This window comes from Engystomops pustulosus, chromosome 1, assembly GCF_040894005.1.
Source record: "Engystomops pustulosus chromosome 1, aEngPut4.maternal, whole genome shotgun sequence".
NCBI lineage: Eukaryota > Metazoa > Chordata > Amphibia > Anura > Leptodactylidae > Engystomops > Engystomops pustulosus.
Genome location: NC_092411.1, coordinates 221,356,836 through 221,384,397, shown reverse-complemented (window position 1 = coordinate 221,384,397; position 27,562 = coordinate 221,356,836). Strand labels below are relative to the sequence as shown.

The window sequence follows — 27,562 nt, the reverse complement described above, 5'->3', positions numbered from 1 at the left end:
TCTTGAGGGACGCCAACAGAGAGAGGGCCAGGTTAAAAGATGGTGTGAGAGTGATAGACACTAAATATTTAGTTGAAGAGACGTGAGGAAATCCAGAAGAGGGCCAGGTCAGTGATAACAAGAGAACATTGCATCTGCAGCAGCAGAGAATGGTCAACAGTGTCAAAGTCAGAGGAAAGATCAAGAATGAGGGGTAGTGATGTTTGCCTTGGCTTGTCTTCCTGGTGATTCCTTTTCTATCGGTTTTATACTTTGTTTTCCTCAAAGTTTTTGACTCAGCTCTTACTACCATTTTTATTTGTTTGTCTTGTCCTCATCTGTTATTTTCACTTCATTTATGCAGGAACTGTTGTCCAGTTACTGACCACTGGCTAGAGTGGTTTTGAGTAAGTAGGTGGGGAAGGTTAGCTGGGTGAATTTTAGGGCTCACTTTCTGGGTCCATCTTTCTGTTCCCAGTTTGACCCTTCTAAGAGCTTTGTGTTTTCATCAAACCAAGGTAGATGTGGGGACGCAAACCGTGCACCTCGCTGTGTGGGTGCCCCCGCAACCCAGCCTCCCCATGGCCCCTGGCTCCCCTCTGTGCCTTACCTGTCCGCATTCCTGCTCTGGCAGCGGGGATGCACGTGTTGGAACTCTAGGATTTAAAGGACCAGTGCACTGCTAATTGGTGCTGGCCATTTCCAGGAAGCTGATAAAAGCCGGCCTCTCCCAGCATTCCCCGCTGGATCTTTGTGCCTATTGTCTCAGAGAAAGCTGTTCCATGCATTTTGCTGTATTTCCAAATTCCCGTTGTGACCCACATTCCATTATTGATTCCAATCCCGTGCTTCCTGCCCTGGCATTCCACTACTCCCCAGACTTCGATCCTGTGCTACCTGTCTCGGCCTCCTGCCTGTCCCCGACCACAAGTTTGCCTGACGATTCTGTACTTCGCCTTGGTGCCACCGCGGACAAAGTTGTGCCTGTGGAACGACCTGTTGGTACCACGCTGCAAAAAGTCCAACCTGCTTTGCGGCGTGCTCTGGTGAAAACCGGGTACCACTTAGACTCCGGCCCCAGGTGTTTGCTTATGTCATCGTCCGTGGTGGTACAGAGGATCCATGACCACTGATCCTGACAGTGTCAATTTTTCATCAGTTGCTTGTGTTTTCAAACCAAATGCAATCCATTTTCATGGCTATTTTAAAAATCTGAAGAGGTTGTCTGTCACCTCATTTACATCACTGACATGATTCCAATAGAAGACTTTTATAAAAATTACCAGGTCTATGAAATTATGCCTGTCCACCTAATCATGGATGGAAGATAAAAGCAAATTCTGCAATCAGAAAATAAAAATTGGAATAAAGTAATATGTTTAGTATTGTGGTTTTAATTAGTATATCTCTACTGGAATTTGGTATAAATACTGTTTATATCTTTGTTCATTACTTTATTTTGGGTGTAAAGATTGTTTGTTTTACTAAAATCAAGAGATACGTTATTTTTAGATTGTATTAATTGTCTCTTAAACAAAAGAATTAGACAGTACTTACTTACCAGCCCACTCACAATTCACATTCTTCACAATATAAATAGAAAAATGATATCTATTTAGCTATTTATCTACTATAAATGTATGTATTTGTGCCATGCAAACAAGGATACTGTAAAAGCTAAAAAGGTTTCTCTTTCTTTTTTGCTTCCCTTAGCCATTGTAATGGTCCTGAACAGTATGAGTGTTAGCTGGAGTGCCCGTATTCAGATTTTCTTGACCTTTTGCAAGCTTATAGCAATTCTGATAATTATAGTCCCTGGAGTTATGCAGTTAATTAAAGGTAAGCGCTAACATTTTTGTAACAATTATTGAACTTATTATCTTTGGATAAAGCCTACAATGTAATTTATGTATGGTATATAAATTATGTTCTGTTCTCTGAGATTATATGCTATATGCAAAGTTCCCATATAGTGCTTAAAAGGAGAAAAAAATCTGCGGTATGTACAGTATACTACAAATATAGCTTAGAGTTTATCTCATATACTTTATGCTTTATAAATAGCTAAAATACTAGACACACCCATTCTAGAAAATTGGTATTTTAGAAGATACCAATTTTTATTTTATTTTTTTGAAGCAAATATGTCACCATTGGCTTCCACATAATAGACATTCTTCCATGTCACATCATATGATCTGATGATGCCAATGACAATCATTTACAGCACAGCTTTCATTTTCTGGGGCAGAATAAAAGCTTAGCTTTGGTTGTTATGTGCACCAGAGTTTTTATTACACAGCAGCATCAATAAATGAAGTGTATTGAATAATCTATGGTAACAGTGAGTACATGTTGCATTCCAAATAACAACTGCTTGTAACACCTTAACCCCTTCACAACCAGTCCGCATAAATTCCTCCCACGAGCTGAGTCCTTTTCATATACATCTGGTGTCAGCTGTATTACATAGCAGACACCCGCCAGTAACTGCTGCGATCAATGCTGGCAAATGTGGCAGCACTTACGCACCTATATGGCAGAACGCACAAACTGCCAACAGATGGGTGACGCCATATTGGCCTCCCGTGATGTCATTGGATGTACTAATGTTTTGATAGCAACAGTTACCGGCATGAGTCTGCAGTGTAATACAGTTCACATGAGCCATATATAGAGAGGGCTCTTCGCTGGTAGGTTGTAATAGTAAATGTGAGAGGCCCCTGGCTATCAGTGCTGCCACCAATGGTACAGTCAACCAGCTAGGTGCCACGGTTTATCCTTACCATGGTACCTAAACACTCCTGACACATGGGTGCTGCCATATTGGCCTCCTGTGACAACATTGAGGTACCAATGCTTTGATAGCCAGGGGCCTCTCACATTTCCTATAACAGCCTACCACGGCAAAGCCTCATATATGGCTGGTGTCAACTGTATTACACAGCAGACCCCTGCCAGCTAGGTGCCATTATTAAACCCTACCATGGCACCTACACACTGCAACACATAGGTGCTGCCATATTGGCCTCCCGGGACATCATCTTGCTAGCACTGTTCAGATACCTTGACATCTGGGGGCTTTTATGAGGATCACATGACTGTTATTATGCAGAAAAAATAGACTGTCTGTACTATAAAAGCAGTATGTTCACCATCTATTGCAAAACAATAGTATTATATAAACAATCAGGTGCTTGAACCCAAGGGGGCTTGAAAAAGTATTTTAAAACCATTGAAAAAGTAAAAATAAAAATTGAGAAAACAGGTATGTAAAATAATTGAGTGTTCAGCAGACATAACAAAAGCTTTTTAAATCCCAGTCACTGTTACATGTTGCTATTCTGATGAGTACATTGTGGTTTAAGGCTCCCATTTGCTCTAAAGAGATTGCAGGCTCCCCACCAGCTACCACACAGCCCCTGCCACGCCATTCCCCATAACGTCCAAATACCCCCCACCTAATCAATAAATACTGAAAATATTGATAAAAGTTTATAACGCCCCCTCTCCTACACTTCACATGCTGAGAGTTGTCTCATTACATTATACCTTGCCATTGATTATTATCCATTTTATAATTGTGCTTTCACCACAGTAAGAGCTGCTGCCAGTAAGTGATCCGCCACTTTGGCTCTTAAGCCCTTTAACCCCCCTTCCCCCTATTACGTAAAAATCTTACAAAATAACTGCAGGTCGCCACTAAACTTTGCCAAGTGCAAGTTTACAAAAACTGCCATTAAGAAACTTAAGAAAATAAACATATAACACAATATTGCAGAATGTGATACCAAGTTCTCACAGATGTTATTACTGTAGACAGCTGTGCGCCTGAATAACATGTGCAAATGTCAGAGGAAAACACGTACAACACTGTGTTAATGAGTGTTAGAAATTCTTGGCAGTATACCGCTATTTGATAATATATGAGTGCGATACATTACAATGAAAAATAGCCCAGCCTTGGCAAGGTTAGTGACATGCTTGGGAGCCTACAGATGTATCCCCTGTCATTATAATGCACTCTGATTACATTTTGTGTAACACGGATCTAGTTCTCAAAGAAATTCAATGTCAGGATTGCTAACTAAATGTGATCTTAGCTGAAATTCTGAATTTTTGTTATGATTTATTTATTAATGTGTGCATCTAAATTTGCATTAATGTTCACGGCTACAATATATTAAAGAAAAAAAATATTTGTGATGATGTGATATTTATGGCATGGTACACAATGAAGAAGACCTACAGGAATATCCATATAAACAGAAGCAAAAATATGGATTTGAGGGACTCCTTATATTCTGACCTGGCTCATTTGTCCCACAAAATTAACATGTCTACGGAGGACCTAGGACTGCCTTGAGACTAAGATGGGTGAACTTACAGGCTCTCATAATAAGCTTAAGCCGTGTTACTAATTCTGCCACCAATAGTTCTCAGCACAGATTTATCAACAGACTAGTCAAGAAAGTGTGCAGAGAGGTAATTTGTTGCTTTTTGTGGGATTTTAATCTTAAACCAGATAGATCTATGGAATCAATGGGTACAGGGAAAAATATATTATATAACGATATTTGATTAGTCTGCTGCACTCTGCACACTCCAGAGTCAAACTGAACATTGTACAGACTACAATAGCCTGTGTGTGTGAGACTAACTAGACCAAGAAGTGCAGCCTCAATTCTCCATGCTGCCACAAGGGAGAATATGACCTTCAAATATTCCCTTAATTCATTTAATTTTGGACTTTTTTCTGCATGGATCTTCCTCCTGCCCCCTGGCTCGTTTCGTTACTAAGAGTTGAATGTTACAATTCTAATGGGAACTGTACCTCCCCCCCAGTGAGGTACATTTTGTAAGGGAGTTCTTACTGCAACTCATAACTCTTCACAGAGGATTGTGACAATGATGCAACCATCTTTAATCGACTTGGTACCCCATTCTCTATCACCCTATACCAAACGTGAGAGGTTTATATCCAGGGGGTTTTTTAGATTTATTGGGGTTCCTGGTGGCCTACTTACTTAATATTGGCGAGTATAATAGGGCTAGCCCACCCCTGTAGTGGCTGCTCCTAGTTATGATTTATGCCCATATTATTTTGATGAATATTATTTTCCTTTGTGTGAGTGTTGAGTTCTTGATCCTAGTTTTGGAGAGAAACCCATAGGACAGGCTCCCACACATACTGATAAGCATATCTCTTCCATTCTGGCTGGGGTGTAAAATATACAAATACTCCTTGGGACTTATGAACTTATCAGATTTTCCTGGCATACAACTCTTTTGATGTAGTTTGTGGTTGGGTGCTCCCCAATGTGTTGAGGTGGTTTATGGCGAGTATCTCTCCCTATTCTCGTTCTAAATATAATTGTGAGAGGAAGGAGGATTTCAAACAATAAGTAGTGGCCACAGGACCTTTGGATTGGGAGGGCTAAATGTGTCTGATAGGTTCCTTTAAAAAAAAATCTTTTCCCTGCATGTAAAGATGATAATGACATGGATAAATGGTTATGTTCCACTCTTTCTGGAGTGGAGATGCTCTCTCTAATTTAACTTATTCTTAATGGGTGAAGGTTCACTTTTAAACATGTGAGAATTCTTATCAGCTTCTTTTATACGCATGTAATATTAAGATTTTTTTTTTCTACAACAAATCCATTGATTTTGGCTTTGTCAATTTATTTATGGCCTGACATGACATGCACTTTATTAATCCTGCTCCTAACTTTTCACATTCTGGATGAGAAGTTGTTAAGAAACTTGTCAAACCCATCAAGACGCTTCAGACAGCATACATGCGCAAGACAAATTGATCAATTATTATTTCTAATAATACTTGTCTTTGGTGCACTTTTATTGACATCCCTCAAAGGTACATTTATCTCTGCTTGAATTTCTGTTGTTTAAGTTAAGATGGCTATGGGGTATGTTGGAAGATAGGCACATTTTTACATGCTGTCTGACAGCTACATATTTATAAGTGATCCATGCCCCGCATAATTTTATGTAAACCCTGTTGAGTGACAGACTGCATTATTTCATGTCAATAAAAACTTGTCTATTGCAGGAGAGACGCAGAACTTCAAAGATGCCTTTGTTGGGAAAGATGTCAGTGTTATGGGCTTACCCTTGGCGTTTTATTCGGGAATGTATGCATATGCTGGCTGGTAAGTAGAAAGGTCAACAAGGGGAGGATGAGACTATAATTGTACAGCTAATTAATGCATTCTCAAACAAGCATTAAAGACTTAGAGTATTCACCTTTGACTCCGTTTTACAGTTCACACACTGTATATTCTGGAAAGGGAAGTACTCATTACCACTGATGACATCTAGCTTCATATGGAGACTTACAGTGAAGCAATGCTTTATGGGAAAATATAATTAAAAAGGACTTTTCAACTCCTTCACTAACCACAACTGTTTACATCCTTTTATTGGTGTTGTCCCTTTGATTCAGACACAGTTGAAATTATTTCCGTAGCTCACACTGTTCCTGAGCTATCAATGTCATTATCTTCAGCCCATCTTCTCCATCCCAGGACTCATCTGGCAGAAGATAACCTATTTAGTATAGTATCTTTTAGGGTTTGATTGGCCCACAGGTGAAGAGGGGAACCCATCGGTGGACAACTGAGCTGAGTGTTCCAACACCATGAGTGTACATACATTATCCAGCATGCAGTGACGGGGATTTATTACCTGTGTTGTAGGATACGGCTGTGGCATTTCCAACTACCTGTCAGCTTCTACACTGCAATAGATTAATGAGTGGCACAGCTGTACTATACGTGTGCCAAATAATAATAATTCTATTCTATAGTGCACAGATTACGCAGTGCTGCACAAAGCATGACAAATCGGTCCCTGTGCCCATGGGGCTCACAATCTAATCAACCTACCAGCATGTTTTGGAGTGTTGGAGGAAACTGGAGCACCTGGAGGAAACCCACACAAACATGGAGAGAACATACAAACTCTTTGCAGATGTTGACCTGGGTGGGATTAGAACCTAGGACTCCAGCACTGCAAGGCAGAAGTACTACCCACCCAGCCACCATGCTGCCCTAAAATTTCTTATTTTTAGCGCACAGTAATAGTAAATGAGGCGGATAGTCCAGATTAGCAGTTTTTGTCAGAATCACGTCTATAAGCCACGTTAAATTTCCCTCAATATCTTGACCATCCTATGGGTTTATATAATAATGTGGCTCACAGAGCTAAGAGGCTAAGTTGAAAGCAAGAGCTAGACAGCAGGTTACTTATAGGGCTCTCAGGATCATTATAGTCCAAGAAGGTACTAGAAGGCATGCGATTACTAAAAGAAATTAGTGCAGGGTATATTTTAAGACATTTATGAATATGTGTTTGATTATGTTTTGCATGTGGCTGTACAGAGGTGGACCCTAGTTACTATGATTTCCAGATAGTTTGAGTACCAAATATTCTAAATAGATTTTCTACTGTCAATGACATTGATTATTTGAGAATGGTGGTGGACAGAGTGAATTTGTATGTATAGAAATTCTTATCAATGGAGCAGCAAATATTATAGAATGTAAAGAATTGAAGTTTTTGCTAATGGTGAATAGTCTTCTTTAGATTCATTCTTCTCAGAAGTAGGTAATCCAGTATGTGTTTTTTCAAATAGATATTTTCTACTCCAGGAACGATGATCTGAATATATTGTATACATAGCAAGAAACATAACATAAACAGTTGAGAATTGCTGTAATTGGTGATGTGCGCACACTTAAAATTTGAGTGGTATTTAAAGAGTTAATACCCACAATTGCTGGCACTTACAGCAGGGGAGGGGGTGGGGGGGTCTAGCAGAACCCAGACCTGAACTTTCTTAATACTCGTTCGCTGTACTTACTTTCTCTATGTGCTGAAGTCAATATCAAGGTAGACATTAGTATTGTGTCTACTCCATAGAAATCTATATAAATTGTAGTTTATTTGACAACAACAGGTTTCAGCTTCTATGCCACATGATCACCGAGTAACCATATTAATGGAATTTTATGATATCTTACCTGTAAAATTGTAAACCATTGGGTGCAGCAGGTGAGCATGGTTTCAATCCCATGTGAGTATCCCTAGAAATGTGCTTAAAGGAAACCTACCACCACAAATCTACCTATAAAGGTAGATCGGGTGGTAGGTGAATCAATGGGACGTGAGGATGGCCCTTTTAAGGGCTAATCCTCGCGGCCCCGCACTTTTTTGGAAACTTTTATTACCCTAATATGTAAATTTTGTTATGCGGCTACTGGGGCGTGGAGTAGCCGCATCTGAGGTTACACGATGCGGCTACTCCACGCCCCGGTAGCCACTTTAAAAGGGCTAATCCTTGCGTGCCATTGATCCACCTACCACCCGATTTACCTTTATAGGTAGATTTGTGGTGGTAGGTGCCCTTTAAGGGTTTTCTGATAACAACTATCAGAACTATAGAATTTGGGATTGGAACAGTGGCTGTAACTCAAACTAGTAAAACGACACAGTTAAGAATGTAGAAACCACTCTATTTTGTGCGTTCTGATGTTTTACCCTTACCCTATGCAAACTGGTACAGAAGCATCAAGCACACAATTATGCAATCTCCAATAAAATACAATAGCAGTATCTGAAAAGATTATAGTATACTAAAAAAAACTACTAGAAAAACTATAACATACAAAATCCGATAGGGATATCATGACTGGACCATTAAAAAAAGCCCAAAGAATAGTAATACAGCGTAGAACTTATAAAGCTAGACACTAGATTAAATTGACATAGTTGTTAGAAATTTTCCAGTGCTATTTATAATGCAAATCCTCTTACACTCTTCTCTTTATTCTTGCTGCATACTCTTTAAATCAAGTGAACTGATGGTTGGAACCAGCTATCAAGCTGTCTGCAGACGTATAATGTAATCTGTCAGATGCTTAACACACCGTTTCTTAATAACATAGCAAAATGTAACAAATTTGTTTCCAAATGTGATGGATTTGATGCCACATCCACAGGCAACACAAGGTTAACACATGTTAGAAAAATAATGAGAGTAGGTAGACGTATAAAATCACATTAAAATATGTCACAAAATAGCTCCTTTTTACTATATCACAGCATGTAATTATCATCTAACTAGAGGAAAAGGGAGAGACGACTGGAGGGTGTTTGAATTTGTCAAAGAGTCTTACCAGTGTACTGCACGCTAAAGTCGGAAATACTTCATAGACTTTATTCTAAAAAATCTCAAGACCTGGGATGTAGGAAATGCAGTCTATAAAGATGGTTTAGTGCAGGAGTTGGTTACTCGTTTACAACTACCTATGCTAAAAATGAAATGCAGTAAAAAAGCAACAAGAACTAAAACAGCATCGAGTACAGGAAAGTACTAAGTTTAATGGGCGGCACGGTGGTTGAGTGGGTAGCACTTCTGCCCTGCAGCGCTGGGGACCTGGGTTCAAGTCCCATGCAGGTCAACATCTGTAAAGAGTTTGTATGTTCTCTCTGTGTTTGTTTGGCTTTCCTCTGGGTCCTGCAGTTTCCTCCCACACTCCAAAACATACTGGTAGGTTGATTAGATTGTGAGCCCCATGAGGATAGGGACCAATTTGGCATGTTCTGTGCAGCGCTATATAAATAAAGAATTATTATTAAAAACTAGGATAAAATAGCAGATGACAACCCGCACCCTCTATCACAGGGACCTACTGCATAGCATATGACTCTTTCAAGAGGAACCTCTCTACAGGATATCTTTCTATAAGATCTCCACATATCATCTATTCTCCAGTAGGAAGAGAAGTGTCTCTAATGCCAACTATAGACAAACATACAATAAAAATCCAGAATATAGAAACCAGATATAACAGAATACACACAAGCTTGGTCACTATAGCTAAAACAAACACTTAGAATAGGTTCCCAGGAACTTTTATGCAATGTCAAAATCCTGGTTCAAACGCTGATAGAATAAGAACTGTGTCCATCAAAGCAGGACCTGTACTTTTCGGGCCTTTTAGGCCCTGGTAAAAAAAACAAACAATAACTTAAAAATAATACAAAAAATATGAATGATGCACAATATAAAATTGAAGTCATCTCATATTTAGCATATAAAGAGTAAGGTGCTCATTGTGACCCACAGAAAAATAGTCACAGTTTATTATCATTTAATTATATATTTAATAATAAATTCAAGCTTTTGAATATTAAAATGCATTGGGAATTCCTAAATACTGCAGGGACAGGGTGAAGTGAGGAGGTAAACATGTTAAGAGGTGCATTAAAGAAAATTAATTTCATTGCATAGGAAACTTTTAAAACTTTAAATATTAACATTAACCTAGATTTAATCTGGCTAATTTTTCTCCATATCCAACCTAAAAAAAGCCATACAAACAAGAATGGTACAATATTTTAATTGCTAGTTAGGCTATGCAATAATGGCTTTGTGGCAGCAAAATTGTGCCAGGGAAATGGACTGAAATTTAATCTGCCTCCGATTAAAATACCAATTTGCATAAAATTAATTTCCATCAAAGCTTCTACAACCTGCCACATTATATACAGAATAAAACAAGAAATCCCATTTCCATTAGGTTTAAGGGAGACGTCTAACTAGCTCAAATTTCTATAACAATGTGCGATTCCCTATATTCAGAAGTATTTCCAGAGATGGCTTAAGAAATCTTCTGACCTTCTAATTTCTGAATTAGATAATGCTGGCATTTGTTTTTGACTGAGTCATCAATGATCTGAAATGAATACAAGTTGTGTGAAAGTAAAGACCAGTAGTTTTAGCTACTGATAGAGGATATTGTACTGATATACGACTGTACAAGGTTGAGGGGAAATTAAATGAAAAATATAGAACATACGTAGGCTAAAAGCAAATACCCGTCCAAATATCACAATGGACATGAAATGAATTAAAAGCAAGAGCTGTGGAAGAATAAACTGTAGCCAAGCAAGTTAATAAATGCCACATTTCAGTAACATCTGACAAGTCTAAACTGCCAAATGGCCGTTTTTAAATTGATAACAATTTTTGTATGAAATTAAGTATTTATTGAACTTTTTTTTAGAACTTTCGATACCACTTTTGACAGGGGGAGAGCTTCTCTGAGCCATGTAATAGTTAGAACCCTCTGAGCTCGGAGGGGCACTTGTGATGTCCTCCGAAGTCCATCCATTTAATTTGAATAAAGTTGAAATGTATAAGTAAAGTAAAGGAACACAGATCCTAATTCACATAAGATTCTAACAACACTGCTGGGATCTACCCAATACTACCCAGTTATCATTAATAAAGTGAAAACATTGACTCGCAACCAAAGACTCACCAAATTTATATTACATTGCTTCAACGGTAAAGTCCCTCAAAAAGTATCCACTGTTAAATGCTTCCAGCAAAAGTGTCTGAGCAACTTTACCAAAAAACCCAATGACACCAACTAAACCAAAGAAAGCGTCCATACTCGAGCAGTGGAAGAAGATTGTCTGCTCTGATGAAGTCATTATATATATTTATATATGTTTTACATCTTGGCACACTAGGATCACTAGGCTTGAGTGCAAGCATACCCTCTACACCTTTCAAGTTAAGCCCCTGATAAAGTAGCTGGCAGCAGACATTGGTTGATTTATTCAGAGCCATGGAAACCAATCAGAGCTCAGCTTTCATTTTATAAACTGCTGTGGGAAATGAAAGCTGAGCTCTGTTTCCATGGGCAAGTAGAACAGTTCTGCTCTCAGACACTTCTGATAAATCTTCCCCAATGACTCTTGAACCTATAACGGAATTTACATATGTGAACTCATTGTTCTATTTTATTTTTTAGGTTTTACTTAAATTTTGTTACAGAAGAAGTAGAAAATCCTGAGAAGTAAGTGAAAATATTAATAATATATGGTTTATTTACCAGCTCTATGGCATTACAAATATTGTTGGATTAATTGCCATAGACAGATTATTTTTTTCAATTTTTATTTAATTTGACCATTTGAGTGTATCCTGTGTAATCGTATATATTTTACTGCTGCATCTGGGTTTAGGTTATTTTTTAGTAAAATAATATGTATAAAACTTGAATTATTGTCTACAAAAAGCTGTATGATTTTATTTTCAAATTTTACATTACATTTTTCATACAAGAACATAGTGACATCCATGTTACCTGAGCTGCAGCATTTAAAGATATGCTGTACAAAATACACATAAATCCTAGACAGAATAGGTTGGAGATGCTTGGTAAACAAACTTCTGGATTTATGTTCTTCTAAGGCCTTGAGATCTCGAACTTCCAGTACTACACTACTTTTTCTCACCTCCACTGTTGCTCCTGTTTACCCATGGTGCCACCCGTCAACCAGTCTGTTTGCATAATGAGGCCGGGACCACAAAGATGCTCTTTCTACCGTAGGAGCTTCAGGCCATAGCAGATGCCTAGCAGTGGTCAGAATGGGGGTAAGATAGTGATATCAAGTTCAGCTTCCCTCCAACCAGTGTAGAGTGCCTGATGTGGCGATGGCAAACTGTGCAAAAAAGATTCTGAATGCAGCCGTGTTGAAGGAAACTTATACTTTATTATGGCATGATATTAAAATCCAAGCTTGTTTCTGGACGGCGCGTTTCAAACGGGTGAACCGTTCTTAGTCATGGCTCAAGAACGGTTCACCCGTTTGAAACACGTCGGCCAGAAACAAGCTTGGATTTTAATATTATGCCATAATAAAATACGAGTTGCCTTGGACACGTCTGGATTCAGAATCTTTTTTGCACAGTGAGGATGGCAGTACCTGCTTCTGTAGTGATGGGTGACACCACAGCAGAAAAAAAGCAAATGTCCAGGATGTGAAAGAGATTTAAGGGAACACAATCATATTTTAGCTCTCTTCATTTCCTACTGTGACTAGCGCCTGAGGCAGGCTTTTCAACAGATTTGCAGTTTTAAATGCACGTAATCAACTTCAGACTATAAACAGACATATAAGGCCATACTAAACCAACTCCCTACTGTGTGCAGCAGTCACATAGGGTGAGACATCCGATGTAGATATATTGGTTGTAAGTTTCCACCATTGTATTATGTAAGCCCTTTAAATCATTTGGAATATTGTTCCCATTTTTTGAACCTTCATAACTTTAGTAAAACAGTATGTGTACAGTTTAAAACTTATTGTACCATTTGCTTTGGATAAAAATATTCTAAATTGACCTATTGGATACACATTAAAAAAAAAAAAAAAAAAATTAAAAAGACGGCCAGAAAAATAAATGTAGCTAAATATTGGTCCCCCATACTGTACGCAATCAACATGCCCTATTGTATATCTATCACAACATTGAATGTAACTAATATATATATATATATATATATATATATATATATATATATATATATATATATAGTGTGTGTGTGTATGTATATGTGTGTTTGAATATATATATATATATATATATATATATATATATATATATATATATATATTAGATCAAACAGAACATGCCGATTAGCACATGATATCTATTTGCCTTTCCTTGATTTGTTTATTTATTGAAGTTTGTATTAATATTTGATAAAATGACTCATTGAAGCCCATACCGTAATTAATTTATTTAAGTTAATATCTTAACTTATTTAATAGCTCTGTGTCCCCATATGGGATTTTAAATGCATAATAATTAATAATTTTACAGTAAATAAAGCACTAGAAAAGTAATTTTATCATAAAATATACACTTACATGTCAGCACAACTTCTTGCAGAAGCACATATGGTATATTACACTTAAGAAAGGATAAGAAAAAGAATACATATAAATACTTTAAGACAAGTTTTTGACAGTGGGTTGTCTAGGGATTAAAGGGATATTCCCATATGCGCATACGCATTTAATTTCATTCATCTTCCATATGCATACATTTCATGAATTGCATGCTATTAAAAAAATCTACCTGCTTGATTTCCCAAAAATGTAGCTATGTTGTGTCTTAGAAATTACATAGTTGTCCTTGGATACGACCATCCCGGGACCCTGGCAGACATGAACTATTGAGCTCTGCCTGGCTACCTGGATTCAGCATTTGTGACCCTGAGACGGCTGTGGGAGATGCAGCAACTCCTGGACATTGTTTCTTTTTGCAATCACTCAAGCATTGGTGGTCATATACAAGGATTTTCTCAGGGGTGAGACTGGTGATAGAAAACAGTAGATAAAGCCATAATGTGGTCAGGTAGTAAACACTGGCAGTTGTAGCAAGTTATCCTTACAAAATGTAGTGAAAAACCTATTAAGTCCTCTTTACTTGCGATTGTTGTTTATCTCAAGGGTTATGATGGTTTTATGATTTTTTGATTAGAGCTTGTGCACCAGTAGTTAAAGGACATCTGCCACCACATTTCGGGGTGGTAGACTGTCCCCAAACGTATGCTTGTTACCTTAGGGGTGACGGGGGATCGCTGCTGTTATGTTCCGGGCCGCCTTCAATACTGAAATATGCACTTATAAAGTTTATGCAAATGACAAGCATACGTCTGGGGACAGTCTACCACCATTAAATGTGGTGGTACATGTCCTTTAAGTTGAGTGTAAATTGATGAGTCAGCACCAATTATTGGCCATTGAAGGTGCGTGGGCAACAGCACAGTGATCTACTCTATCTTTTTAGCCACTTACTTCCACCGATAATTGGGCAATTTAATCAGGTTTGTAGGGTTGAAGCTTATGTATGTCATCCAAACTTGGATGGTTAACAAACTTTTTAAAGAAGCCAACTTTATTTTGGCAATCCCATTGGTAATCTTGTATTGTGTGTACAGGATGCATCTGCACAGAATGATACAGAGAAGAACAAATAGTGATGATGAGTCTTGATAAATATCTTGATCATGCTTATCATTCTTATCTTGCACATGTAAATGAAGGTTGACGCCTCTTCTTTGCTTACCAACTCATGAGAAATCTGTTTATCTAATCTCCCTGTAAGATGGTGACGGTTCACTAATCACTGGATTGTTTGCCGGAGTTTCACTCTGTTGCTATTGTACATTTTAAATTAATTGTTTAAACAGGCAGATGCTTTTACTATGTTTCCTCCAGCTGCTGACACTGGGAACAATCTGCCTACATTATTGTCAAGAGCGGTTACTGTACACTTCTCTTTTTTTTCAGTAAGACATATTATTATTTCTTATAAATGCAATTGTGCGGCAGATTGTTACATGTAAAAAGAGACAAGAAGACAGTTCTAGTTTAGAAAAAAGCCATTACAGATAAAATGATAGGCAGAAATTTGACTAATAGTCATATAACCAGAAAAAGAAGTGAAAAGATTTTGTAAGGTGACTTCAATAAGTTGTACATAATATCATATTGGAAGGCAGCTTGTTATAGAGCAGATGGAGCTGAGCAGATTGTTCATACTGTTCTATCATGAGAAAGGATATTATACAGCAATAGACACTAAACAGAGCCTACGTAGAATCATATCTGAAGAAAGCATGTTATACAGCAGGAGGAGTAGGGAATATTGTAGATTGTTTCTGATCTGTAGGGAGAAGTTTATACAGCAGATGGAGGCGATCAAATTGCACATAGTGTCATAACTGAAGGAAGCATATTATACAGCAAGAGGAACTGAGCAGATTGCACACAGCATCCTATCTGCCTGCAGCATGATAAGAGCAGGGGACACTGAGAAATTTGTACATAGTGTCCTATCTGCAAGAAGCATGTTATAGAGCTGGAGGAGCTAAGTCTATTGTACATTATGCCCTACATGCAGGCAGCATTCTATAGAACAGGAGGAGCTGAGCAGATTGTATATAGTGTCCTATCTGCAGGCAGCATGTTATGGAGCAGGAAGAGCTGAGCAGATTATACATAGTGCTTAGAGATGAGCGAACATACTCGTCCGAGCTTGATGCTCGATCGAGCATTAGCGTACTCGTAACTGCTCGTTGCTCGGACGAGTATTTCGCCCGCTCGAGAAAATGGCAGCTCCCGCCGTTTTGCTTTTTGGCGGCCAGAAACAGAGCCAATCACAAGCCAGGAGACTCTGCACTCCACCCAGCATGACGTGGTACCCTTACACGTCGATAGCAGTGGTTGGCTGGCCAGATCAGGTGACCCTGGGATAGACTAGCCGCTGCCCGCGCTGCTCGGATCATTCTCTGTCTGGATGCCGCTAGGGAGAGAGCTGCTGCTGGTCAGGGAAAGAGTTAGGGTGTTCTATTAGCTTACTGTTAGGCAGGAGTGATTCTACAACAACCCAACAGCCCTTCTTAGGGCTACAATAACATTATACTTTTTTTTTTTATTTGCTTGTGGCTGGGCTTGCTGGCACTAGTAGTGCAGCTAGTACCATATTGTGAGGAATTTGCAGGGGGACTTGCTACCGTTGTGTTTAGCTCTTAGTGACACACATATCCACCTCAAACACCAAAGTGGGAAAATTTATTAGGGGTTTGATTTCAATTAGGCACAGTATGCCAGTTTCTTTTTATTTTACGTTTATTTTTTTAATAACTCAGTGTCATCTCATCAGTGTGCTTTCCTACTTGGCTAGAAAATAGCCATAGGAGAATCCAAACGGCTTACTTACGCCTACAGTAGCGTTATATATATTTGATTTCTGGTTGATCTGCTGGTGGCTGTAGTTGCTGCAGTGCATCTACTAGCAAATTGTGAGCAATTTGGAGTGAGACTTGCGACCACTGTGTTTTGCGCTTAGTGTCGCACATATCCATCGCAAAGACCGAAGTGGGAAAATTTATTAGGGCCCGGGGTTGTATTTCAATTAGGCACAGTCTGCCATTTCCTTTTTTATTTTACGTTTATTTTTTTCATAACTCAGCGTCATCTCATCTGGCATAGTAGTGTGCTTTAATACTTGGCCAGAAAATAGCCATAGGAGAATCCAAACGGCTTACTTACGCCTACAGTAGCGTTATATATATTTGATTTCTGGTTGATCTGCTGGTGGCTGTAGTTGCTGCAGTGCATCTACTAGCAAATTGTGAGCAATTTGGAGTGAGACTTGCGACCACTGTGTTTTGCGCTTAGTGACGCACATATCCATCGCAAAGACCGAAGTGGGAAAATTTATTAGGGCCCGGGGTTGTATTTCAATTAGGCACAGTCTGCCATTTCCTTTTTTATTTTACGTTTATTTTTTTCATAACTCAGCGTCATCTCATCTGGCATAGTAGTGTGCTTTAATACTTGGCTAGAAAATAGCCATAGGAGAATCCAAACGGCTTACTTACGCCTACAGTAGCGTTATATATATTTGATTTCTGGTTGATCTGCTGGTGGCTGTAGTTGCTGCAGTGCATCTACTAGCAAATTGTGAGCAATTTGGAGTGAGACTTGCGACCGCTGTGTTTTGCGCTTAGTGACGCACATATCCATCGCAAAGACCGAAGTGGGAAAATTTATTAGGGCCCGGGGTTGTATTTCAATTAGGCACAGTCTGCCATTTCCTTTTTTATTTTACGTTTATTTTTTTCATAACTCAGCGTCATCTCATCTGGCATAGTAGTGTGCTTTAATACTTGGCTAGAAAATAGCCATAGGAGAATCCAAACGGCTTACTTACGCCTACAGTAGCGTTATATATATTTGATTTCTGGTTGATCTGCTGGTGGCTGTAGTTGCTGCAGTGCATCTACTAGCAAATTGTGAGCAATTTGGAGTGAGACTTGCGACCGCTGTGTTTTGCGCTTAGTGACGCACATATCCATCGCAAAGACCGAAGTGGGAAAATTTATTAGGGCCCGGGGTTGTATTTCAATTAGGCACAGCCTGCCATTTCCTTTTTTATTTTACGTTTATTTTTTTCATAACTCAGCGTCATCTCATCTGGCATAGTAGTGTGCTTTAATACTTGGCTAGAAAATAGCCATAGGAGAATCCAAACGGCTTACTTACGCCTACAGTAGCGTTATATATATTTGATTTCTGGTTGATCTGCTGGTGGCTGTAGTTGCTGCAGTGCATCTACTAGCAAATTGTGAGCAATTTGGAGTGAGACTTGCGACCGCTGTGTTTTGCGCTTAGTGACGCACATATCCATCGCAAAGACCGAAGTGGGAAAATTTATTAGGGCCCGGGGTTGTATTTCAATTAGGCACAGTCTGCCATTTCCTTTTTTATTTTACGTTTATTTTTTTCATAACTCAGCGTCATCTCATCTGGCATAGTAGTGTGCTTTAATACTTGGCTAGAAAATAGCCATAGGAGAATCCAAACGGCTTACTTACGCCTACAGTAGCGTTATATATATTTGATTTCTGGTTGATCTGCTGGTGGCTGTAGTTGCTGCAGTGCATCTACTAGCAAATTGTGAGCAATTTGGAGTGAGACTTGCGACCACTGTGTTTTGCGCTTAGTGACGCACATATCCATCGCAATAGGATAGCATCGTTTGGTTTTAAAAACTAAAAAACAAAAATTAAAGTTATAACTCTCATTTTCAAAATGTTTAACCCGAGGGCTAGGGGTAGAGGACGAGGGCAGGGACGTGGGCGTCCAACTACTGCAGGGGTCAGAGGCCGTGGTCCTGGGCGGAGTGAGACACCACCTGCTGATGAGGGAGCAGGGGAACGCCGCAGAGCTACACTCCCTAGGTCAGTGATGGCTAACCTATGGCACTGGTGCCAGAGGTGGCACTCAGAACCCTTTCTGTGGGCACTCAGGCCATCACCAGAGAGGACTCCAGGTATCTTCCTGCAGTCCCAGACATCCCAGGATTTTCTGTGCACAGAGCTATTTTAAAGTGACAGCTCTACCTGGGACTATTTTCTGCATTATTGGTGTCCTCAGGGGCTGGTATCAACGAAAACTGTGACAGAGAAGGGAGTATAAATCATAAATTAAATTTCTGTGTTGGCACTTTGCGATAAATAAGCGGGTCTTTGTTGTAGTTTGGGCACTCGGTCTCTAAAAGGTTTGCCATCACTGCCCTAGGTTCATGTCTGAAGTTACTGGGACTCGTGGTAGAGCACTGTTGAGGCCAGAACAGTGCGAACAGGTGATGTCGTGGATTGCCGACAATGCTTCGAGCAATTTGTCCACCAGTCAGTCTTCCACGCAGTCCACCCATGTCACCGAAATCGGCACTCCTCCAGCTCCTGCACCTCAGCCTCCTCCCCCCCAGTCTGCCCCCTTCCAGCAAAATTTGCCATTAGAACCGGCATACTCTGAGGAACTGTTTTCTGGACCCTTCCCACAGTCACAAACCACTTGTCCGGTTGCTGATGAGCAATTTTCCGATGCCCAGGTTTTCCACCAGTCGCAGTCTGTGGGTGATGATGACCTTGTTGACGTACTGGAAGAAGTGTGTAAAGAGGTGTCCGACGATGAGGAGACACGGTTGTCAGACAGTGGGGAAGTTGTTGTCAGGGCAGGAAGTCCGAGGGGGGAGCAGACTGAGGGATCGGAGGATGATGAGGTGACAGACCCAAGCTGGGTTGAGAGGCCGGGTGAACACAGTGCTTCTGAGACGGAGGAGAGTCCTCGACCAGAACAGGTTGGAAGAGGCAGTGGTGGGGCCAGACGGAGAGGCAGGGCCAGAGCTGGTGCATCAGCGCCAAATGTGTCAACTAGTGAAGCTCCCGTGGCGAGGGCTCCTGCGGCGAGGGCTAGATTTTCAGAAGTCTGGAGGTTCTTTAAGGAAACACCGGATGACCGACGGACTGTGGTGTGCCACATTTGCCAAACCAGGATCAGCAGGGGTTCCACTACTAATAGCTTAACTACCACCAGTATGTGCAGGCATATGAATGCTAAACACCCCACTCAGTGGCAACAAGCGCGTTCACCTCCGGCCGTGCACACCACTGCTCCTTCCCCTGTGTCAGTTGATAGTCAGCCCCCTGCCCAGGACCCTGCCACAAAAACCCCATCGTCGCCTCCACGATCCTCCACAGCATCCACCAGCGTTCAGCTCTCCATACCCCAGACGCTGGAGCGGAAACGCAAATATAGTGCAACCCACCCGCACGCCCAAGCCCTTAATGTGCACATCTCCAGATTGCTAAGCCTGGAGATGCTGCCCTATAGGCTAGTAGAGACCGAGGCCTTTCGCAGCCTCATGGCGGCGGCCGCCCCTCGGTATTCGGTCCCCAGCCGCCACTACTTTTCCCGATGTGCCGTCCCAGCCCTGCACCAGCACGTGTCAGACAACATAATCCGTGCCCTGACCAACGCCGTTTCTGACAAGGTCCACCTGACCACGGACACGTGGACGAGTGCTGCCGGGCAGGGCCACTATATATCGCTGACGGCACATTGGGTTAACTTGGTGGAGGCTGGGACCGAGTCTGACCCTGCGGCTGGTTATATACTGCCGACGCAGAGGATTGCGGGGCCTACCTCGGTCCAGGTGTTTCAGGCCTACTATGCCTCCTCCTCCTCCCACCCCTCCTCCACCTCCTCCTCCTCCGAATTACCATCCGTGGGCATGGCGCCATCAGTCGGTAGCTCTAGGCACAGCAGCAGTGCCGTCGCTAAGCGACAGCAGGCGGTGCTCAAACTGCTGAGCCTAGGTGATAAAAGGCACACCGCCCAACAGCTATTACAGGGCATTCCACATCAAACTTGTTAACTTTGTCGCCACCGTGCTGTGTAAGCCACAAAATATACTGGAAAACTTTTTTCATTTACGGATATTATTTCAGCACTTCTTGCGCAGATGTTTACATTCCCCTCACCCGCCATATCCCAAACTTATAAGAACGCTACTACACTTGATCTTATACAAAAGGTTCTTAGAAGTGCTGTTTGGGGAGTAGCCTAGAGACAGGGGCTTGGATTGGCGAAAGCTCGCCTGGCAGCGGAGCGCCAGCTCCATGCCAAGATCCAACTAACATAGTTTGAACTGCAGCACCTTTAATCTACTACTAGTTCACTGCCTCCATACATGGTCCCCTTATCAAACGAGCTGTGTCAGGCAGAATTTTGGGTTGTTTTCATGGCTTCCATGTTAACTTTGTCGCCACCCTGCTGTGTAATCCACAAAATATACTGGCAAACTTTTATCATGTACCGATATTATTTGAGCGCTTCTTGCTCACCTCCTTTGGTTCCTCTCTGCCACCCATTGGTTTGAAGCCTGAGTCCATTTAGGGTATGTCGCCATGCCACTCTCTAGCCTGCCGCTGCTGCCTCTGCCTCTGCATGCCGTCCCCTATAGTGTCAGGGTCAATTATTGGATGTTTTACATGCTATCTAGCTTCATTCTGTCACTCTGTCATGGCCATGCTGTTGCCCATAATTTTGGCATAATGGTGCGATTAAGCAGCCTCAGAGGCATCCATGCATGCTGCCCCTGCTGTTTCCTGTCCATTTCCGTGGTGTTTCCATCCTTTTCTGAGGTTCCCAGGTGTTTGGCCAAGCTTCCCTGTGCAGAGCCTTGGTCCCCTTGAAAAATGCTCGAGTCTCCCATTGACTTCAATGGGGCTCGTTACTCGAAACGAGCACTCGAGCATCGGGAAAAGTTCGTCTCGAATAACAAGTACCCGAGCATTTTAGTGCTCGCTCATCTCTAATAGTGCTCTGTCTGCAGGCAGCATGTTATGGAGCAGGAAGAGCTGAGCAGATTATACATAGTGCTCTGTCTGCAGGCAGCATGTTATAGAGCAGGAGGAGCTGAGAAGATTATACATAGTGCTCTATCTGCAGGAAGCATGTTATAGAGCAGGAGGAGATGAGCAGATTGTACAAAGTGCTCTATCTGCAGGCATCACGGTCAAAGCAGGAATAGCTGAGCCATGGTTTATCTGCAGACGGCATTTTATAGAGCAGGAGAAGAATAGATTGTACATAGTGCAGAAGAATAGATTGTACATAGCTTGTTTGCATTGGATTATGAACACACTTTGCTTTTGTACTGGTTTGACTTTGTCATCTTATGACCCTTTCACCCTTATGTTGGTCCCAGTTAATATATCAGTGGGCCTTAGAGGGACTGAAACACGGCTGCAAGACACCAAGGGATCAGGCGAGGAAATGATCAAGGTTATATAATAACATCAGGTGTCAGGGAGAGGGTAGCGATGGGCAGCACAGGCTCAGAAATAAGCCAGAGCCGTACACAGAGGAACACAGATCAGGGTCATACATGAGGAGGCAATAGAATCACCATATAGCTTTACTCAGGCACTGAGGAGCAGGGCAAGTTATGAAGGTGAGAGAGCCGGGGCGGGAACCCTATAGGAGAACAGGAGGTTTGCAGGGACATTGCGGAGCAGGGCAGATGTACATAACCTACCACAGTTGAAGGCACCCTTTATACATTTTAAGAGAAGAATAATAGCACAATACTCTATAGCGGTAACAGAAATAGGAAAATATAGCCTACTACCTTCAACTATATTTTATTTTTCGTGATGGCTTCTCTGTATTATAAAATCACATCACAGGCTCTGTTTTCTGCATCCCATACAACATTTTGTTATCGTAAAATGAAATTTCACATTGGTTTCCTTGGTTTAAAAGATACTTCAATCTAATATATTGTTAAAGTAGATTTTTGAATTTTTTTTTGTACTTATAACCAATGATGGAAATTTAGCCTCATAGAGCCAGCACCTTTTATCTGAGTTGGGATTTCTTTCAGATCTTCAAAGAAATAATTTGTGTATTTTTGTCCATTTCTTTGCATTATCTACGCCTATAATACACACAACAACAAGTTTACAAATGGAGACTGAGCGGCAGCATGAGTATAGGCTGCCATCTATATAATTCATTCCAACAACATCAAAAGTAAAATTATCAATAACTTGCCACTCGTGACTCTTACAAGGAGGGAATAAAGTGTATGAGAGAATGTATCTATCAGTGTATGAGGCAGCAGTACGGGAAATTGCTCTTCTGTTCTTCCACTAAGCATTCATTCCGCTTTCATTCGCTCAATAGCAGCCATCCACTATGTAATGATATGCCACTGTCCATTTAAATGACATACTCGTGTTGAGAAATACTGTAGCAGGGAAAGATGCATCTGAAATGTAACTCATACACAATCAGCTATTGAAAAATATGGTCCGGAGATCCCCTTCGGCAGGGTTTATATGTTCATTAATAAAAATAACAATGCAATAGCATGTATAAATTATAACATGCAGACATCGCCAAGAGGTATGAACTCCTATGCACATTATTAACAGCCTTGATCATAAAACAGAAGATAGCAGTCCCAAATCAATTTCTTTATTGTATTACATACTGTGAGGTTCCCTTCGCGGAGGCAGCGGCATAAAAGAAATGCACTGTACAAAAAAATAATGTCGACTACATTACAGGTTACAAACAAAGCAGAAAATAAAGCTCAGAGAGAAATAATATATCCAGGAATAACAGGCATTTTAATTAAAATCGAGCCATAGGAGTGCTGCTGAGGAATGGATTGTGGTAAATGAAGCTTTACAGAAAAATGCATGACATGGATTTATTTAAACTACGAATCTGGTGGCGGTTTTGTGTTATTTTTACATTTATTTAGTTGCTTTCTGGTTTCGGAGATAAAACTGTAAATAGTCTTGCTAGCGCTGCATGTTTCATTTTTCCCATCCTAAAAATGATTTCTTAAATTCCTATCACCATAGCAGTCTCCATATAACTGTCATGCTGATAGCACACCTGCTCAGGTATGAGGGCCGAGTGAAATACAGGTTCAGAATATGATTATTTTTATGACCATAAGAAGAACTTAATAGTGGCATTTATTTATAGCCATAAAAAAGAAACTGATTGAAAAGAGATTTTGGGGATACCCCATTAGTTGTATGGGATTTCTTACCATATTGACTTCAGTGGTTCAATTGATAGTTAGCCACCTACACTGAATGGCCAGACAGCTTCCTTTTCACGCTTGGAGTTTCCATGAAAATTTGGTATATGACATTAGATATATAGTTTTAATATTCTACTTAATGCATGTCCCCAATTATACCATGAATATGACCCAGAAAGTTGGAAAAGCGTAGTTCTAGTGAGACCATAATGTCTGTAGAGCTTCTGGAAGCGCCATAGCACTTGTTATGTGTAGTATAGTATTGTATAACAAATACTGTACATCCTAGGAATCCAATTTTCTTATATCTTTATTTTTTAACATCTTTAAGGAGACATTATAAAGTCACATTATAAAGTCTGGTATATATTAATGGACTATTTTTTGTCATTATTGGCATCATGTAAATGGCATTATACAGTGGTATAACAAGACTCCAATGGACCTCAGTGCAAAATGTGGATTAGGGTACCATTTACCTAAAATCACATCACTGTAACCTCTTTGCACATTTAACTTGGAAACATACATATAACATATATATGTTACATAGACTTTTATCTTGAGGATAGGGAATCAACAAAAATACAAACATAACAAACAAACATATAGTATATTGGAATCTAAAATTTTATTTTTGTAAGGTTTAGCATATATTTAATGGCACTGCATAAAACTGAAACACTTTGATAAGCTGAGCCTTGTATTACATAATTTTATTCTGTTTATAATATTTTAAATCTAAGAACTAAAACTGTTCTTTGTAAAAGTAGAGCTGAAGCAATGGTCAGGCCCTGTACAAAATCTCTCTTCTTTACAAGACGCAAACAGCTGCCGTCACTCAGCTCAATAAAACTTCCGGTTTAGACCATTTATCTATAAATATAGGAACAGATGGCATTTTTCTTCCATATTAAGCCCATTTATGCATATTGTCCAATCCCCACACCTCTTATAACTATTACATATAATTCCCAGCATGGTAATGTTTTATCGGAGACAGAAGATACTTTATAGAAAACATGTGGACACAGTGAGAGACCTGGCAATGGGGGGACAAGAGATGCAATATCTAATACAGAACATCTGCTCACAACATGCAAAGATGCTGCCATTAGAAATGTCATTAGAGAACATCACTCACAGGTTGACACCGGCAGAAATTCACAAGGCATGCTCCCTAAGCCGTATTAAATGGCTCTGCATTTATATTGCGCCACTACTGTGAACTGAGACTATTATGAGAAATATTACAGGGTGTATTACACACATATTTCAGCATGCCATGTAGAATTCACCCTCAACGTCAGTCACGTGACCACTGATAAGCAGAGCCGGTCTTGCTTGGTCGATCTTAATAAGTGGACTTTACGTAAACATTGCTTACTTAGAAAATAGACTTAAGTACATGTCAAACAAACAAACATCTCTGGTGGCAATTGCCACTGGCCTGCATATGCTGCACCTCTGTAATTGTGGGAATATTGTATGCTAGGAAACCAGAAGGTGCTGATATCCAGAAAACACAGAGATATTTTTTTTTTACTTTCTTGCCAATTTATTTTTAAAGCAATCAAAAGTCCAAGGAAATTGTGTTTTGAGTGTATTTACATGCGTATGGAAGTGCTTATAGATGTCAGAGGTTGTGTGAGGTGTCGCTAGATGGAAGTGGTTAAATAATACACTTCTTTTATATAGTTAGAGACTCTAGAGTACTATATGCAATGACAAGATGGTTATTGCATGTAGAGTGTCACTTAGTAACCCATCAATATAATAGGGCTAAAATGGTTTCCACTAAAATATTTTTATCTGTTATCTTACACATTGCATACGTAACAGAATATCTCATCACCTTGAGGTTTTGCATTAAAATCATTGGTACATTACTCTCACTTGGCCTCACAAGCAGTTGACAAATGCTCAGTGTGAGCTGAAACACGTCAAAAAGAGTTTAACGCTACCTTGAGATGCCGGGATCATCTTTTTCTACACTGCTATCCCTGAATGCATGTAAATGAGGGAGCAGAGCCTTGGGTGGCGACCATTTTTTTAAATATTACTATTCTGTTTCCTCTAAGCAGCAAAAGTGGAAAGCATATACATTGTAAGCTGACATAACCTGTAGACATTACATGGAACATGATACATTTTCAAGTTCATAATAAATTACCTCTCTATTTCCATATATGAGTAGAAAATGTGCAGCACTTTAGAAGGAGAAAAGATACAAAGATACAAAAGAAACAATAATACAAAAGATCTAAACATTCAATGCCATTATAAATTGAAATACATCTACCTAAATACCATGACACCTGATCTTTCAGAACAAAATAAATATGAGATTGTTTTGGCAACATCTAAACAAACAGAAGTTATTCTTTTAAACTTTAAAAATATTGGTAATGCAAACTTAGTCGTACAGAATAAGAAAAATGATATCTGTTATGATCCAATGTCACACTTATCCACAGGTTGTATTGGTAGCACACCCCATTCTTTTCAGTGAAAGGCAGAATTCTTGGAAAGACAAGGACCTGATTAAAAAAAAAAAAAATCTATTCTATTACATCTTTATTTTGCTATAGATGGGTCCACCTAGAACCAATGGTAGGAGAATTCACCTTCTCCTAAAACGTATTCATTACAATATTGCAAAGTGCTATATCACATATTACATTTCCATTTGTAACAAAATAACACATAAGTTTGTGATATATGTGTATGTCCAGTTTACCATAAGGTATAGTGATGAAGGAAACATCTGTACAGTCTTTTGGTCACATAATGGAGATAATGGGGGTCATTTACTAAGAGCCCGAATCGGGGTTTTCTGTCAGGTTTTCCGAATATTACCATTTAGGCACCGATTTTCCCTGAATTGCCCAGGGTTTTTGGCGCACACGATCGGATTGTGGCGCATCGGCACCGGCATGCACGCGACAGAAATCGTGGCATGGCCGTCAGAAAACCCGACGGATTCGGAAAAAAAGGCGTATTTAAAAAAAAAAATAGTGTCACTTGACACGCTTACCTGCACCCACGATAGCTTGGTGATCTCCAGTGAACTCCGATGGACTTCAGCACAGCCGGAATCGCCGGAAGACCCGAATCCTCGACTGAGAGCGCGCCGTTGAGACCGGGTAAGTAAATCTGGCCCATTGGGTCAGATTTATTGTTGTCGTGCACAGTTGGACTAGATAGTGTTATGCTGCTCCAGATTTATTACAGTGTCTGTTGATAAATGATACATACATCATAGATTAAGACTAGAGATGAGCGAACATGCTCGTCCGAGCTTGATGCTCGGTCGAGCATTAGGGTACTCGAAACTGCTCGTTACTCGGACGAATACTTCGCCCGCTCGAGAAAATGGCAGCTCCCGCCGTTTTGCTTTTTGGCGGCCAGAAACAGAGCCAATCACAAGCCAGGAGACTCTGCACTCCACCCAGCATGACGTGGTACCCTTACACGTCGATAGCAGTGGTTGGCTGGCCAGATCAGGTGACCCTGGGATAGACTAGCCGCTGGCCGCGCTGCTCGGATCATTCTGTCTCTGGATGCCGCTAGGGAGAGAGCTGCTGCTGCTCAGGGAAAGCGTTAGGGTGTTCTATTAGCTTACTGTTAGGCAGGAGTGATTCTCAAAGAACCCAACAGCCCTTCTTAGGGCTACAATAACGTTCTACTTTTTTTATTTTAATTTGCATCTTTTACCATTTTGTGAGGAATTAGCAGGGGGACTTGCTACCGTTGTGTTTAGCTCTTAGT

General features: G+C 40.3%; 1 protein-coding gene across 1 annotated transcript in view; it reads left to right on the top strand.

Annotated features, from left to right (window-relative positions):
- SLC7A11 (solute carrier family 7 member 11) overlaps positions 1-27,562 on the top strand; it is a 146,871-nt gene that overhangs the window by 31,607 nt on the left and 87,702 nt on the right. Inside the window, exons 4-6 of the mRNA XM_072119410.1 lie at positions 1,693-1,818; positions 6,053-6,152; positions 11,829-11,873. Of these exons, the coding sequence (XP_071975511.1) occupies positions 1,693-1,818; positions 6,053-6,152; positions 11,829-11,873 (271 nt within the window). The remainder of the gene's footprint in view (positions 1-1,692; positions 1,819-6,052; positions 6,153-11,828; positions 11,874-27,562) is intronic.